This window comes from Citrus clementina, unplaced genomic scaffold (assembly GCF_000493195.1).
Source record: "Citrus clementina cultivar Clemenules unplaced genomic scaffold, Citrus_clementina_v1.0 scaffold_1, whole genome shotgun sequence".
Taxonomy (NCBI): domain Eukaryota; kingdom Viridiplantae; phylum Streptophyta; class Magnoliopsida; order Sapindales; family Rutaceae; genus Citrus; species Citrus x clementina.
This window is the reverse complement of record NW_006263303.1, coordinates 28,858,342-28,875,058: the sequence shown is the minus strand read 5'-3', so window position 1 is coordinate 28,875,058 and position 16,717 is coordinate 28,858,342. Positions and strand designations below refer to the sequence as shown.

Sequence of the window (16,717 nt, the reverse complement as noted above, 5' to 3'; positions counted from 1 at the left end):
TATTTGTTTATTTAATTATTTTAATTTATATATATCGAATAAGATATAATATGATGTTAATTTCATATATTCTAACTTATTTATTTACTAGTAAATACTAATGTCATATTTCGAGTTTAATTTTTTTTATTAAATAATTTTTTTTTGCAGATTTGCAGATTTTTACGAATTTATAGAAGTAACTCCATATTTAATCCACCGACTGTTGATTTTCAAATTTTCAATCCAATCCAACAATTCACAACTCAAATTTTTACTTATCGAATTTTACAGATTAGACAGATTAAGCAGATCGGATTGGATTTTGAACACCCCTACAAGTAAGTGTTGAGCTTCAAAAACAATATAGAATAGCTTCGTACAAATATGATGGATATCTTGGATCAAAAATACGTAGTAAATCCGATTCAACTATCAACGAAGAGAAGCTAGCCTCTCTAAGAGCATCTTCAAAAGGCTGTATTAATTTTACTCTTCAAATATTTATTTACTTATCTATGTGGTCAAAAGGAGAGTGAAAAAATATGTTATTCTCCAAAAGATTCTTCAAATAGAAATAAGTTAATATTATTTTAATCAAATAAATATTTTTTAAAAAAAAATAAATCTTAATTAAAACACTACTCTCTCGTTCTCTCTCCAATAAAAAATAAGAAAATATAAATTGAAGAGTGAGAAATCAACTCTGCAAAATTGAAGAGAGAGAATAATTTTTTATTTAAATAATTTTAATTAAAGTGTATTTTAAAATTTTAAAAATTGATGTAATTTTTTAAATAAATAATAAAATCTTATTTAAAAAATCTTGTAGAGATATTCTAACAAGTCGAATACCAAAGCTTTAAGGCCTTGGTTTCAGCAATATTAATGTCATCATAAAAGATCCTATGATCAGCTCCTGCCGCCATCACCCCGAAACCAACCATCCCATTTTGCTATTCACAACAGCATCAATATTTAATTTATACCATCCCTCCCTTGACTTCCCCCACCTATAACATCAAGTTTATTTCCACACACAGCAGAATTAAACACGCTTGATCTGCAGCATCCACACTCAACAAATACTTACTACATATTATTGTTAATTTAATTTTTACTGGATATAAATCTATCACATGTGTAGGACTTAATTTCTTTATGTCTAAATTAAACGTGTCTCAAATGATTGAGCATTTTCGTATAAATCCAGACAAATAAGATGAATGATTGCTAACTGACCCCCGATAGATATTTCTAGGAAAAACATTCATCTTTTCAGGAACTGTGTGTCTGTGTCATGGTCAAAAGGCAAGAGGCAGCAGGAAGGTGCAAACAACACCCTGTTAAAAAGATTTGCAAACGATTTTATTATTTACATCTATTCAAAATTGCAATTTTAGTTTAGTACTTGTACAATAATAACTAATATATTAGAGTCGTTTTTGTTTTTGTTTTGGTTTTTCTCATATTAAGGATCTAAATATAGAGGAAATTATATATGAGAGTTAATTTTTATTATTTATATATTTTTTATGAAAATCGTAACAAATATATATTTATATATGAAGAAGGGTTCATGAACAGTGACAAGCAAAGACGATCTTTCAAAAACGACATAAAGGGAGAAATACCCGGTTTTTAAGGAATCAAACATGGCAACATTCAACCAACAACTCCGCTAATTGAGAGAGGGGCTATATATGGCCGAGCCTCTAAAATACTTACGCGGTTTTTGTTTTGTGAGAAACATTTGACAGACAAACACAACTCATTAAAGCACTAGTAATTAGCAAGTTCAATGACAATATTTATTAATTAAGAGTTTTTACTAATTTTGAGGACCCCTAGGCCTTGCGTACAATGTCTTTAAGCTCTAACCAAGAGTTAATCTTGGGCTTCGCGTTGGCTTAATCTTTAATTAATTATATATTGGCATGTCCCATATGCCAAATTTCCAACAAAGTAGAAAATGGTGTTTTGGCTAAACTAAAGTTCATATAATTACCAAAGAACAGGAGAAGTATTGACAGATTTAATCATCTTCACAACCACAACTTTCAGCCAGTCTCTAAGTAGAGTTAGCTAGTGAAAACGATTAGAGATGTTAGATTTCATTAACTTCCTGCTGCTTAATTAGCTTAACCATGCACATGCAGCCATTCCATTTGATGGTCAAATGAAATCAATTCACTGAGCGAAATATCGAAGGGATTTTGCCAATGCCATGAACATGAAGAGCCGAAAGGCAAGAAGCTCACGTGCAGGGGTTCCAATGGCCTGTGCCTGACTTTTAAAAAGTGACCTACAGTAATATTCCTCATTTGGTATAATTTTAACTGTGTATTTTGTTGATTGGTCAATGGTCAAAGATGCATGCAGTGATCATTTTAATTTATTATTATAAATGTGGTTAATTATTTGTTTATATAATAGACGAAGAACAAGAACAACCGTAAGATGGGTCAGCGTCCTAGCCGCACGAAGGGAACCCTCTGCAACTGTGTCACTAAACCACCCTTTTTTTAAACTGAAAATTGGCTCATCAGATTCAGACACTTCAACATGTTCCATTGGTCTATTATATTGGTATGCCGTGTGTGTGTATGTGTGCGTGTATATATATATATATATACCCTTCGTTTCGAGGGATACCTCCCCCTCACGTGCATGATCAGCCTAAGCACAACAGTGCAGTCTCATGTGACTGTGAGCTCATTTCTTGCGGTAATCAATACTATTATTATATTTCGGCCATCTCGTTACCATTCCTTTAGACCATTTGAATGGCTGTTAAGCTGTCATTACAGACTGCTAATGAGGTTCTTAATAGAATTTTAGCAATCATTATGTTCAAATCAGACAAAAATGAAAAAAAAAAACTATATATTTGCATTGATGACCACACTTTACACCTCCCGACGTTATCACCTTTTCAGGAATTGCTTATTTTGTAAGGTCTATTAAACTGTAATAGATTATAAAAACAAATCAATGCCGACCATGACATAATAACAAAGCCAAGTATGGAGAAAATATAATTCAAATGAGCAAACCTATTTTCAAGGTTTCTGAGCAGCAAACATTATGAAAGATTGTTGAACTTTGCTTGTGTAGTTGGTAAGACCGCATGATGTGCACAAGTCTTCAATCTCTTCTTCTGTCAAATAATTATAGTTCTGCAGAATCCTCTACAATGCAAATTGGTGTATAAAAACAGTATAATCAGTCACAAGATCCCTTAGAAAATTAAGTTGACAAACTCATAACCATGGAAGCTGAGAGAGTAGCGAGTAACTGGGGTGGGTCCGAAATTTATTTCGATTTTCGATTTAGTTCAGTTTGACCCTAAAAACCAATTGAGTTGATAATTGAAACCCGATTGGATTTAAATACGGTTTAAATTTAAACTAAACTGAACATCAAACCCGATTGAGTTCCATTTAAAAAAAAAAAAAACTCTAAATCTAATTAAAAAAAAAAAAGCTCATTCCTCCAATTGCAACCCAAACCGAATTTTGACCCGAAGTTATAACTTGAACCCGAGTCGATTTTGAATGTAAACCAAATCGAATTGAATTTGAGCAGTGAGCACGAACCAACCTGATCTGATCTAAACTAGTTTTTGAATCCGTTTAGGTTGAATTTTCAAAACCGAACGGGCTCCAACCCAAACCAAAACCTATAAAACTTGAACTGAAACCCAAAATGCCCACCCCTACCTAGTAATAATGGAAGCTGAGAGAGCTATACTTCAACCAAAAAATAAAACAAATGATTCCAGATGTTTGGGTAGCAGATCACTCCATATAATCACTAGTGAAAAAAACCTAGTCTTTATCTCTACATTTATTCTTTCAGTGCATTATTAATCTTAATATGAGCAGAGTGGCAAATAGAGTGTACATTTGGATAGCAAGTGGCTTTTAATACGAATCAGCATTACCTCTCTCAAAACCCGTCCTGTCAAAGAAGTGGAAGAAGTATATCGAAGAAAAGTGGTACCAACAAAAACGCCACCACTTCGCAATATTCGACTGATTTCAGCCACCTGACAAATAGATGAGTGCACAATGTCACTAGTAGAACAGTTATTAGTATTATTATTATTTTGATAGAAGAACAGTTATTACCATCTATTCAACTAGTGCAATTGACACATGAAAATATTATTCCAGTTGCATGAATCAAGTATTGATCATTCTAATTTGAGAGAGAGAGAGAGACAGAGAGGTGCTGCAAAACATCATTTTGAGCACAGCAAATGTCGCTAACTATCTTTAAGGCCTACCCTAATTCTTGCAATTTTCCCAAAACATCCAAAAAGAGAAAAAGAAAAAGAAGAACAAACAAATCAGATGAAATTAGAGCAAGAAAATTTAATAAAAGAACACAAAAGAATCAGATGAATCAAAGCAAGAAAATCAAATATCCCCTATCGGAACTAATGAATTAAAGTTCCCAGCAACTGCAATTTGCCACATGATCTGCCTTGTCCCATGCGGATCAATGTTCTTCTCCTCACCACCGGCTCAGCCACCAAACACAGTTGTGTAGACTTCTAACGATATTATTGCAGTCCAGACATAATTTTATAAAAGAGTTATGCCCCACTGAATTATCTATCGAGACCTCGGACAACCGTTTCCACTAAGAATATGTTTCTAACACAACTCTCTCGAAAAAGACAGCAGTTCCGGGCTCCTGCCCACTGTTATTTACTTGGCCTCGCCGTGGATGGAGGATTAGATTATCATTATCCAACTCAATAATTTTAGTATATCTAAACTGCAGTAGATAACAAATTGACAGAAGAGAATAAGAGGATGAGAAAACACTTGCAGCATTTGACGGGGATGGCCAACAGTGTAAGGCTGCACCAGCATGAACAGCATCAACAAAACCAGATGCAAAGGGAAGCCTGCAAACATCTGCCCGAACAAGAGCAAGATTGCTACAAATTACCAATGAAATGTGAATCAGTTAATCAGAAACAGCAACTAAAACTGTAAAGCATTGTAAATTTGATTTTATAACAACTTTGTTTTTGGGAATCTGATTGAGACGAAAAAACTTACGACGTCAAAATGGTATTATCTTGCTTGATGAAATCATAACATTGGCGAAGCATATTTTCCGAAAAATCAAGAGCAACAACTCCAGAATATGTCCCTGATTTTGCAAATTTCCTGGAAAACAAACCACTTCCACAGCTAACATCAACTAAAAGGCCACCCTGTGCAGATTTGAAGTATTCCTGAGCCATTTTGAACTGCATCAGATTAAAAAAAAAAATCACAATACTTGTCAATAGAAATATATTTTGTTAACTCCCTAAAATAATCCAGCAAGTTGAGGAAGGATAAGGCTCTACATCTGGAAAATGCCAGAAGAATGGACCATCTTTTCGTGTTATAAACAAATTAAGAACATGAAGTCAAGATTTAATAATAAACTAGAGATGTTTTCACAAAGAGACTTGTTCTTCTATAATTACATTGGTAAAGTTCCTCTCATATACAAGTTACTATCAGTGCTTAAGAAAACATACCTCTTCATCAGGACCAGGAAAGCCACTTCGATTAAAATTCTGACGCCAGCCCCTTTCATACAAAAACGATACAAATGGACTCCTACCAAATTTGAAAGCAGAAAAGCAAGACATCATCAATTCCATCAAATCATAAACTCCCAAAATCGAAATCATCGTTTACTGTATACTTCCTCATGACCCAATGGGGTCCTGTTGATTAACAGAAGGCATAAGATTCTCGAAATCAAATTTTTCATGGAAGAAAGCAAGGATAGCCAATACACACCGGAATAACTCAGTCGAAGCTGGTTTGACTTCAGTGTAGTCCTTCAATCCAGAAATAACAGTGAGATCAAGGTAGTTATCTTTACTGGAGTAGGTCTTGTTACATTTTCTACACTTGAAACCAGACCTATAGATTGCTCCCCTGCAAGTTTACCATATAATCAGATGAAAAACTTGAATATAAATGTCAAAGGGAGCACATTTCTGCAATCCAGATATGAATTATCACTTTTGAAACAATTGATAAAATGAATATCGAAAATAAAGAAAAATGGAGTCTTTTGGAGATTTTCATAAAATCATATCAAAACAATTGCAAAGAAGAAACCCAAAAACAATTGCATATTCTTTTTTTTTTCCTTATAAAAAAGAAATTTATGGGTGAAAAGAGGAATCAAAATAGCGCTAACAACGTTTTTAGATTGTAAATTTAAAAAAAAAATGAAAAAGATATTGAAAATAAGTTTAGACACATACAAAGTAAGGCCAGTAGGTCCTTTTCTTATGAGTGGCTCGTAACATATCGGACAAGAAAATAAGTCTCCTTCTAATTCCAGTGTTTGATTCCTCTCACTCTTTGCCTGCCGTATGTAAATAAAAAATTATACAATTTAACGACATTCATGCTCAAATTAAAGAAGCAATTTGGAGGTTGAAAATTAGTTAAGCAATTCAACAGCAACAAGATGAAGAGAGAATAATGAGAGATGTTATTATTATTACCGGCTGCAAAGTAACAGCGCGAATGGTAGAAGAGAACCGGAGAGATTGAGGCAAACGAGGAGAATTACGAGAAAGGCAGGGGTATTTTGGGAATAAAGACGAGGAAGAAGAAGCTGCAGCAGCAGCTATGGCCATGTTCGATTGATCGATTGATAGTTCGTTCGTTAATTCTGCTCTTCTCCGTGTGAATGTCTGTGCTGTTTATTGGTTACAATTAATTACGGGGAGTCGATATGTCCGTTTCGTTTGTCTGTCGATTTCTGATTTTGTGTATGGAACTGCCTACTCGAACGCGCGCACATTCTCTCCTTGTATTTTTTTATTCAATTAATTACATCAGCCATCTCCTTTACTTTTTTTTTTTTGAGGTGATTATTGATCATAATATTTATAATTATATAATTATTAAAATTAATTTATATTAATTTAATATGATATCACTTAAATTTTAATTCTCTTAAATATTTAATTTTAATATGACACCGCTCAAATTTTAAACCTCTCAAATATTTAAGGGACCTTCACTCAAATTTTTTTTAAAAAAAATTAAATTAAACTTCTGTAATATGTCTGCGGAAGTTCGAACTACTTCTCTTATAAGTGTAAGGGAGTGACTCTAATTACTGAGTCAAGCTCTAGTGTTCATCTCCTTTCCTTCATTAACTTACCTATTAATTACAAAAACAAAAACATGAGTAAATGTTACTTACCCCGCATGTGAAAACCAGATAGATAAATGAAAACAATATTTATAATTGTTCTCATAATTATCCATTATTAATTTGGAACTAGTATTTTAAGTTTATTAATGATAATAAAATAAATGAAGGTGCTAGCTTAAGTATCAGAGAACAATTATTTTGTGCTGACTGATTTGAGATACGTCTGCGCCAAACATGAATCTGGTTAAAATGAGCTTTGCTTAGTTAATCAGACCCACTTATCCCTTGGGCTGAAGCGGGTCGAGTCATTTTCTTTATTTCTTTGTTATTTTATTTAATCAAATAATATTATAATAAAATTTTTATTATAATTAATTAACTAATAGTTGGTATTATTTCTGGTAAGTCCTTCTCCTTGGATGCTTCTAACCAACCACCAATGGCCGTGATCGCCGTCACCGACCGCCCAGCTCCACTGCCTGTCATTATTTTTCTAATATTAGTTGACATCAAGTTTTAATATTTTCAAAGTTCTCATCACGAGCTCTACATAATGGTACTAATATATCTAGTAATGAAGCGTTCATTTGCCACAAATCTGTAATCAAAATTTTGAAATTTCAAAAATCATAAAAGTTCTGTTATCAAAGATATTAGTATACATATCTTAGAGGCAAAAACATGAATTCCAACTATTCTAAACACAATTTAATCAGATAACATTTATAGTTTTTTGGCTGGTTGTTGGTGGTGGTTGCAAAGATTTTAGTAATATTGTATTTTTAAAAAAATAAATTATAATAAACACATAATACAATCTATTCTACTCTAAATATAATACTCGATTAAAATTATTATTCCATAATACAATACAACACAATCCAATACAATTCAATATAACGCATCATTTCAAACGCACCCTAAATGCGTTCTATTTAGCAATATGTTATATTATATGATCATGATTTTGATGCTAAGGGGTAGCTTCAGATGAATTATTTTTAAAAAATAGGATTTGGTAATTTACTAATGATGACTAGAATTAAAAAAATGGTTTAGTTTAAGTACTGTTAATTTTGAGAATAACACTTATAATAACACCGATATCAATATATTGAGAATGATAAGATTTGGAAATTTGTTGAAAGTAGTGAGATTTGAGAATTTGCTGAGAGTAATATTGGTTTGATTGATCATTTGTTGAGAGTATTTGAACTCATCAAAATATTTATTAAACCATTTTACCATATATTTAATAAACCTATAAACATAATTTAAAAATTTATCTTTTACTTTATAAACCCACCCAAATACTTAATGTACCCTTATTAAAAAATAATTTTTTTAAAGATATTAAAATATAATTGAAAAGTGAAACCATCAATTATTTAGGTACTGTTAATTTTTGAATAATTCATGAAAATAAAACGGATCCCCCTATACATCTTCTCACATTAACAGTATATGGACTCCACACATGCATTGTTTATATGTGAGGGTGTATGAGGGTGTATCTTACATTACAGGTAAGATAACAATTGCCAAAACACAAAAGAAATTTCTTTTACTGCAAATTCATGACATGAACGTACTTTTATTTTCGTCAGTTCCGATACCTGTACTTCTGAGCCCATGAGCAAGAAGTTGAAAGATTTGATGATTTGCCTGACCATCTATTAATAGGAAAACATTGATAATTACAATAATTAAATTTGGAAATATGCTTAGTAGACGAGATGAAAATCTATAACCGCTCATGAATTAGAGTTATTTTCTTTTAGAGAAGATAATTCGAGTTTGTAAGTGTCAACATTATACTATCTCCAATAAATAACTTGATTGCATAAATCAAGCACTTGATTACTAGCGTAATCTTGGGGTTAGCTGTATACTTATTGTAAAATACCCAAATTATTGGGATTGATTATTCTACTTACCTTGTACAGAATTATTTTACAACTATAAGAACTGGTATGTCTCAACAAATGGGAGAACCGGTTTTCCAAAAATTATTTGTCTCTTTTGTTCTCTATTATTTGATATGGTATCAGAGCCATGCATGTATAAGAGAAAATCTTGAAATTTCTTATAACATCATAGCAAATTGTTGTGTTGTTCGCGGATAGAGATATCAACGTTCATTCGTGGAAATTGAGATCTTATTGTTGCAATCTTGATTGAGAGTTTCAATCGTGTCGGTGGGACATCTTGGGTAAGTGAACATTTTCTTTATTCTAGTGTTTAAAATGTCACAATCAGAAACCTTGGCTATCAAATTAGATGGGAAAAACTATTTCTCTTGGGAATTTCAATTTCACATGTTTGTGAAAGGAAAAGACTTGTGGGGTTATGTTGATGGATCTGATTCTAGGCCCCAAGAAGGAACTGATAGTGTGAAAATAAAGGAATGGGATTCAAATGATGCTAAAATAATTAGTTGGATCTTGAGTTCTGTTGATGCTCGTATTGCTCTTAGTTTGAGGCCTTTTCGTTGTTCTAAGGATATGTGGAATTATTTAAAAAAAATTTACAATCAAGAAAACTCTGCTAGACGTTTTCAACTTGAATTAGAGTTATCTGAATATAGTCAAGGGAACTTGTCAATACAAGATTATTATTCTGGTTTTTTAAATCTATGGGCTGAATACCAAGAATTGGTTTATGCTACTGTTTCACAAGAGGGGCTGTCTACTTTGCAACAAGTGCATGAAGTGTCTAAACGAGATCAGTTTCTTATGAAATTAAGGCGTGATTTTGAACCTATTCGTGCCAATCTAATGTCCAGAATTCCTTCTCCATCTTTGGATATATGTCTTGCTGAACTTCTTCGTGAAGAACAACGATGTATAACTCAATATGTCCTTGAAGTAAAGAATAATCAGGTATATAATCCAATAGAGGTGGCATTTGCATCGCAAGCACATGCAAGGGACATTAGCAAAGTGCAATGCTATAGTTGCAAAGAATTTGGACATATAGCCAAGCAATGCAAAAAGAAATTTTGTAACTATTGCAAGAAACCTGGACATGTGATTGATGAATGTCGACGACGGCCTCAAAATAAAAGTCCTCACGCCTTACAAACTACTAGCTCAAATTCACATTCAGAACCTAGTTCCACAAGCCTTACTCCTGAAGTGGTACAACAGATGATTTTTTCAGCATTATCAGCTCTTGGTGTTTCAGGTAAAAATGCTTCTTCATCTCATTGTTACATTGATTCTGGTGCTTCCAACCATATGACACCTTCATCCACATCTCTTGTCAATGTGAAACCATCCTTGGGAAATTTAGAAATTCAAACAGCAAATGGAGAAAGTGTTCCTGTTAAATCAATTGGTGATATTCCACATACTTTGCCTTTAACTAATGTATTTCATGTGCCTTGTTTAACTTCGAGTCTTATTTCTGTTGGGCAATTGGTTGAAGATAATTGTACAATCTTTTTTTCAAAATCTGGTTGTATTGTACAGGATCAAGAAACGAGGAAAGTGATCGGGAAGGGACCTAAATGTGGAAGATTGTTTACTCTAAGCTTGCCTGGCTATCTCAAGAATAAAGCCTTGTTCTCTTCACATGATTCTACTTTCAATTCTCTTTTTCAATTGTGGCATAAACGTTTGGGTCATCCAAATACCAAAACTTTGTTATCGTTGATAAAGAGTCGATTGATTTCTAATAAAGATTTTGTTAATTCTTCAGATGTGGTATTTAATTGTGATACCTGTAAACTTGGTAAAAGTAAAACACTACCTTTTCCAGTACATCAAAATAATGTAAAAAATTGTTTTGATTTGATTCATACAGATGTTTGGGGACCATCTCCTTTTCCTTCTCATTCTCGTAAGAAATATTTTGTTTCCTTCATTGATGACTATAGCCGTCACACATGGATTTATTTTTTACATAATAAATCTGATGTATTTGATGCCTTTAAACGTTTTCTTGCATATACAAAAAATCAATTTTCCACTTCTATCAAAATCTTAAGATCTGATTCTGGAGGGGAATACATGTCTAATGATTTTCAAATTTTTCTTCAAAATGAAGGAATAATATCTCAAAAAACTTGCCCAGACACTCCTCAGCAAAATGGAATAGCTGAAAGAAAAAATCGACATCTCTTGGATGTTACTCGTGCTTTGCTTCTTGATGCATCTATACCTTCTCATTTTTGGGTGGAAGCCTTGTCTACAGCTGTACACTTGATTAATTGTATGCCATCATTTAACCTTTATAATGAGTCTCCATATTTCCGTTTGCATAATAAACATCCTGATTACACTCAATTACGTGTTTTTGGCTGTCTTTGTTATTGTCATCTTCATGCATCAGATAGAAATAAATTGACTGCACAATCTGCAAGATGTGCATTTCTTGGGTATGCATCTGATCGCAAAGGTTTCCTTTGTTATGATCCCAAAGCTCGTCGTACTCGTATATCTCGGAATGTTATTTTTGTTGAAAATATTTATTTTTTTCAAAATACCCATGTCACTACTTCTTTATCTCCATGTTCTAATCTTCATGAATTTGATAGTGATATTCTTAACAAGGCAAGGTTTAATCTTGGGATAGAAAGTGAGCAACGAGACAAAACTAACAGTCAAGAAACAGAGGGTCCTCAGCGAGAATCTTCCTTATCTCTTGATCCAAGCCCTGAAACACATGATCCAAGTCTTGAAACACATGAGTCAAACACAATATCCACTGCACCTTCATTACGAAGATCTAGTAGACAAATCAAACCACCTGACCGCTTGTCTCTTATGGCCACATTGTCACCTATGAGTATTCCAAACTCTTATTCCCAAGCCAAACAATATTCACATTGGCAGGTTGCAATAGATGAAGAGCTAGAAGCATTAAAAAGAAATCATACATGGGATATTGTCTCTTGTCCCGCTGGTTGTACACCAATTCGGTGCAAATGGGTTTACTCTATCAAACAAAAAGCTGATGGTTCTTTGGATCGTTATAAAGCTCGTTTGGTTGCTCTTGGGAATTGGCAAGAATATGGTATAAACTATCATGAGACCTTTGCTCCAGTGGCCAAAATGACCACAATTCGCATTTTGTTAGCGATTGCGGGTTCACAAGCATGGCCTCTTTTTCAAATGGATGTAAAAAATGCATTCTTGCATGGAGATCTACAAGAAGAAGTCTACATGAAGCTTCCGCCTAGAGTAAGCTCTAATTCAAAAGCTCAAGTATGTCGTCTACGACGTTCTCTTTATGGGCTTAAACAAGCACCACGTTCATGGTTTACAAAGTTTGGTCAAATACTGCATCAGTTGGGTTTTCACCAGAGCTCTAATGATCCTTCTATGTTTATTCGACGTTCAGCTGCTGGTATCATTATTCTTCTTGTTTATGTAGATGATATAATTATTACGGGGACTGACACATCTGGTATCCAGCAATTTAAGGAGTCTTTGCATTCATATTTTCAAATGAAAGATCTTGGCAATCTCACTTATTTTCTTGGCCTTGAGGTATATCATTCAAGTGAAGGCATCTACGTCCATCAGCATAAATACACAAAAGATTTAATTGCTTTGGCAAGACTTGAAGATTCAACGGTCATAAACACTCCACTTGAGATCAATGTGAAATATTCGAAAGATGATGGCGACTTGAATTCTGATCCTACACTATATCGGAAACTAGTCGGGAGTTTAATTTATTTGACGATTACCCGACCAGACATCTCTTATGCAGTGAACTTAATGAGCCAATTTATGCATGAGCCTCAACATTTACATCTTTCAGCAGTTAAAAGAATAATCCGTTATTTGCTTGGGACTCCTAATCGTGGACTATTTTACAAGGCTGGCTCCCCTCTTGTTCTCAAAGCTTATAGTGATGCTGATTGGGCTGGGTGTTCAGACTCTCGTCGATCAACTACAGGTTGGTGTATGTATCTTGGGGACAGTCTTGTCTCTTGGAAATGCAAAAAACAAGAGAGGGTGTCTAAATCCTCTACTGAAGCAGAGTATAGAGCTATGTCGGGTGCTTGTTCTGAAATCGTATGGCTACGACGACTTGTATCTGAATTGGGTTTTCCTCAAGCGTCTCCAACGCTATTGCATGATGATAACAAGAGTGCCATACAAATTGCTGAAAATCCTGTGTTTCATAAAAGAACTAAACATATTGAGGTTGACTGCCACTATATTCGAGATGCTTATGCTGATGGTACCATTCAATTACCTCATGTGTCCACAACATTTCAAATTGCAGATATATTTACAAAGTCCCTGACCAAGATACGGCATCAGTTCTTGGTTGGCAAATTGAAGCTTGTTGATTCACCAGCATCAATTTGAGGGAGGCTGTCAACATTATACTATCTCCAATAAATAACTTGATTGCATAAATCAAGCACTTGATTACTAGCGTAATCTTGGGGTTAGCTATATACTTATTGTAAAATACCCAAATTATTGGGATTGATTATTCTACTTACCTTGTACAGAATTATTTTACAACTATAAGAACTGGTATGTCTCAACAAATGGGAGAACCGGTTTTCCAAAAATTATTTGTCTCTTTTGTTCTCTATTATTTGATAGTAAGATAGGGTTTTTTTTTTTTTCCAAATTCTTATCCTTTGAAGTAATTTTACTTTAGGGTATTTGAGTAACAATATTTTAAATTAAAAAATGGGTTTAGAAAGTATATTTGGGATTTAAATACTCTCACCCAAAAATTAGATATTTCATTAGTTATGATAGAAAAAATTTAACGGATTAATTTTGAAAAAACCAAAAATATTTAGGCATAGTTTTGTAAATTTTCCCAACACATAGCAAGAGTAGTGAGTGGATAAACTGGAAAAACAGAACCAAACACATATTGTATTATATCTATTAACCGTCACATGCTTAATTACGGTAGATAAACCGTTTACTCCTCTGCTCATGCTCATCCTTATCCATGCCCATGGCTGCCACTACTACCATTAAACCCTTACTTCCACTCTCTCTTTCACCAAACAAAAGTTGCAGTTACAGTATACCCTCCTCATCTTCCTTCATTTCCTGCAATCCCATCTCAGATTCCACTGCTACTTTCTCCCTTTTACACAGCAATAGACCAAGAGGACAAATTTCAGTGTCAGTTGCATTCAATCCTCAAGGGAATTTTGACATCCCTATGTTCGAAGATGAAGGCAGTAAGTTATATCTTTTTCACTTTTTTAGTAGATATCAAATTCCATTTAATTCGCCACTCAATATCAGTTCCTCAAGGGAAATTATATTTATCAGATATAGTATCAAATTCCAGCCGAGATTTTCCTTTTTAGTTCTTTCTACAGGAAATAACTTATAGGATTTTGTTTAACAACCAAAAATTGTGATGATCAAATGTGAAAATATATAGGTGAAAAACAAACTGTTATGTGTTATATTATTGTACTGTATCATACTTGTCAATATTACCAATTCGTTTCTGTTTGAAGTTGCTTAGTTTATACAGTCAAAGAAGAGGGATTTTCAATCTGCTATAAACGGTGTCATGTCATTATCGACAGATTCATCTAAGCTTGAACCTCCAATGCCCCCAACTGAAGGCAGATTCGACGTAGTTCTTGATAACGATGCTATTCGCAGCCTTGATTTATCCCCATTTCACAGTGCCACTGGGATTACTTCACCTACATTAGGTAATTAATAATTAAACATGATATGAAAAAGCGAAGCTAAATTCTTTTGAATTTTCTACGCATATATATATATATCTATATATATTGCAAGTATTCCGGATAAGAAATTTTCTTTTAACTGGTGTAGCTGAGCCAAAGGAGTTTCTTGAACGTACAATCGGATTTACAATTAACTACACGAGAGAAGATCCACGCGATCCTCGAGAACTATCAGAATTCCCTGATATAAGACTTTGGTTTGTGAGGCTGGATGCTGCTTATCCATGGATCCCTGTTTTGTTGGATTGGCGAGCTGGTGAGCTTGCTCGTTATGCTGCCATGTTAGTTCCTCACCAGGTATTGTAATATACAACTATTATGTATAATAGGACATTTGTATTAATTAGTTCTAGTGGCTCGTAAACTGAACTAATCAAGGTTCAAAGAAGGTTTTATTAACATGTTCATTATTCTGTTTGGCTTTGGCAGATGAGTATGAAAATGAGGATTGTGTTTAATCCTGAGGCCCTGGAACTCTTTATCATGAATAAAGTGTTCGTTGTGTACACTTGGTTTAAGCAGCATAATGTTCAAAAGCCTAGATTGAAGACAAGTGACATGGCTCGTATGCTTGGATTTGGAATCGAAGATCGACTTTTTGATTTGGTTGATAGAGAGTCCTCTTGAGTCATCATAAAAAATGCCAGCCTGACCTAAACCCTGGATAAATTCTTTGCAATAGGACTCCAAAAGAGTATCAATGTACAACAATGACTCGCCGAATTCCGAAATAAATTTTCATATTTAATTACTAGTATCATGTCTGTAAGTTTAGAGCGAAGGGGGAAAAAAAAAGAGAGACAGATAAGACTTTTCGAAAACAAATAAGAAAAAATTCTGTGCATGCCCTGAATCTGCTGCTATTTTACTCATTCTATCCCTCTATATAATATATTATAAGCATAAGAAATAGGAGGGTGAATACCTGGGAGATAGTGCAATATACTTTCTGAGAAATAAGAATTGCTTTCCTATCATTGTCGGCAAACAATAATGAACATGTTTTATCGTCATTGTGGCCTCTGTTTCTCAGTAGCCAAGGCCCAAGGGCAAGGAGTTCCTAATGAAGGTCGTCAAGAGTTAAAGACAAACATATGCATGGAAAGTTTGAACATGCTGCTCATGTATAAGTAGAGTGGTTTAACTACTGCAGCTGCAAATGCAATGAATAAGTGACTGAAAACTGATGAGATCGAGAATTGATTCTTGAATATAATAACAATGACAATCCCTGAACCCCTGGGCCCTGGCACACATAACGATGAGCCTGAGCTGCTAACTTGGTGGGCGTACAGGTACTACAATGCAGCCGAGGGCAGGCTACAGGACCAAAGCCCAGTAGCTTATGGCTAAGATTGGTTATGATTTACAAGAACCAACAACCGAATGCTAAAATAAGGGAAAAATAACTAAGATTGGCTGCGTCTGCCAATTAAGGGAAAAATAAACGAAGAAATCAGCTGCATTGCTTAAGCTAAACTGTAAGTGTTGGCAGTGCTGTTGCCAAAATGCTAAAATAAACGGAGCCCAAGTCTCTGTATGTAACAAACAACTACAATATAATTCAAGTGTTTGGTATAATAACTCATCAAATATTTGACACTTGAATAATACAATCCCTTTACCTGTTGGTGATCGTGTCATTTGACAAGTACAGTTGCCTGTGAGTCATAATTTATAATCATCTATATCTATCTAGCTCATATATATGCACTTAGAGGTGTGACGCGCCTGCATGGTCGGTGAGTTTAGCAGCAAATTTGCCGGACAGTACATAAATCCAAAGACACCACAGAAGTCTAAAGAAATGTGTCGAGAAACCGGTAG

At 34.1% G+C, this 16,717-nt stretch overlaps 3 protein-coding genes across 6 annotated transcripts in view; 1 reads left to right on the top strand and 2 right to left on the bottom strand.

The window, feature by feature from the left end:
* Positions 1 to 908, bottom strand: part of LOC18053779 — a 4,809-nt gene extending 3,901 nt beyond the window's left edge. Inside the window, exon 1 of the mRNA XM_024177941.1 lies at positions 835 to 908. Coding sequence (XP_024033709.1) covers positions 835 to 908 — 74 coding nt within the window. The remainder of the gene's footprint in view (positions 1 to 834) is intronic.
* A 1,802-nt stretch (positions 909 to 2,710) lies between these two features.
* LOC18053778 (uncharacterized methyltransferase At2g41040, chloroplastic) lies at positions 2,711 to 6,852 on the bottom strand. 2 transcript variants are annotated; one of them, XM_024178689.1, is made up of 9 exons: positions 6,521 to 6,852; positions 6,275 to 6,378; positions 5,799 to 5,939; positions 5,531 to 5,612; positions 5,058 to 5,251; positions 4,822 to 4,933; positions 3,926 to 4,030; positions 3,036 to 3,170; positions 2,711 to 2,947 (listed from the first exon to the last, which is right to left on the bottom strand). In XM_024178689.1, the coding sequence occupies exons 1-8, from the start codon at positions 6,653 to 6,655 to the stop codon at positions 3,042 to 3,044; spliced, it is 1,002 nt and encodes a 333-aa protein (XP_024034457.1). In that variant the 5' UTR covers positions 6,656 to 6,852; the 3' UTR covers positions 2,711 to 2,947; positions 3,036 to 3,041. The 2 variants fall into 2 exon arrangements, with proteins under 2 accessions (XP_024034457.1, XP_006453728.1); XM_006453665.2 differs by lacking the exon at positions 2,711 to 2,947 and having other exon boundaries at positions 2,956 to 3,170.
* Positions 6,853 to 14,090: 7,238 nt separating this feature from the next.
* On the top strand, positions 14,091 to 15,671 carry LOC18053776 (protein CHLORORESPIRATORY REDUCTION 6, chloroplastic). 3 transcript variants are annotated; one of them, XM_006453663.2, is made up of 4 exons: positions 14,091 to 14,359; positions 14,720 to 14,851; positions 14,979 to 15,187; positions 15,320 to 15,671. In XM_006453663.2, the coding sequence occupies exons 1-4, from the start codon at positions 14,122 to 14,124 to the stop codon at positions 15,515 to 15,517; spliced, it is 777 nt and encodes a 258-aa protein (XP_006453726.1). In that variant the 5' UTR covers positions 14,091 to 14,121; the 3' UTR covers positions 15,518 to 15,671. The 3 variants fall into 3 exon arrangements, with proteins under 3 accessions (XP_006453726.1, XP_024033977.1, XP_024033978.1); XM_024178209.1 differs by having other exon boundaries at positions 14,277 to 14,359; positions 14,656 to 14,851; XM_024178210.1 differs by having other exon boundaries at positions 14,292 to 14,359; positions 14,665 to 14,851.
* Positions 15,672 to 16,717: the final 1,046 nt, after the last annotated feature.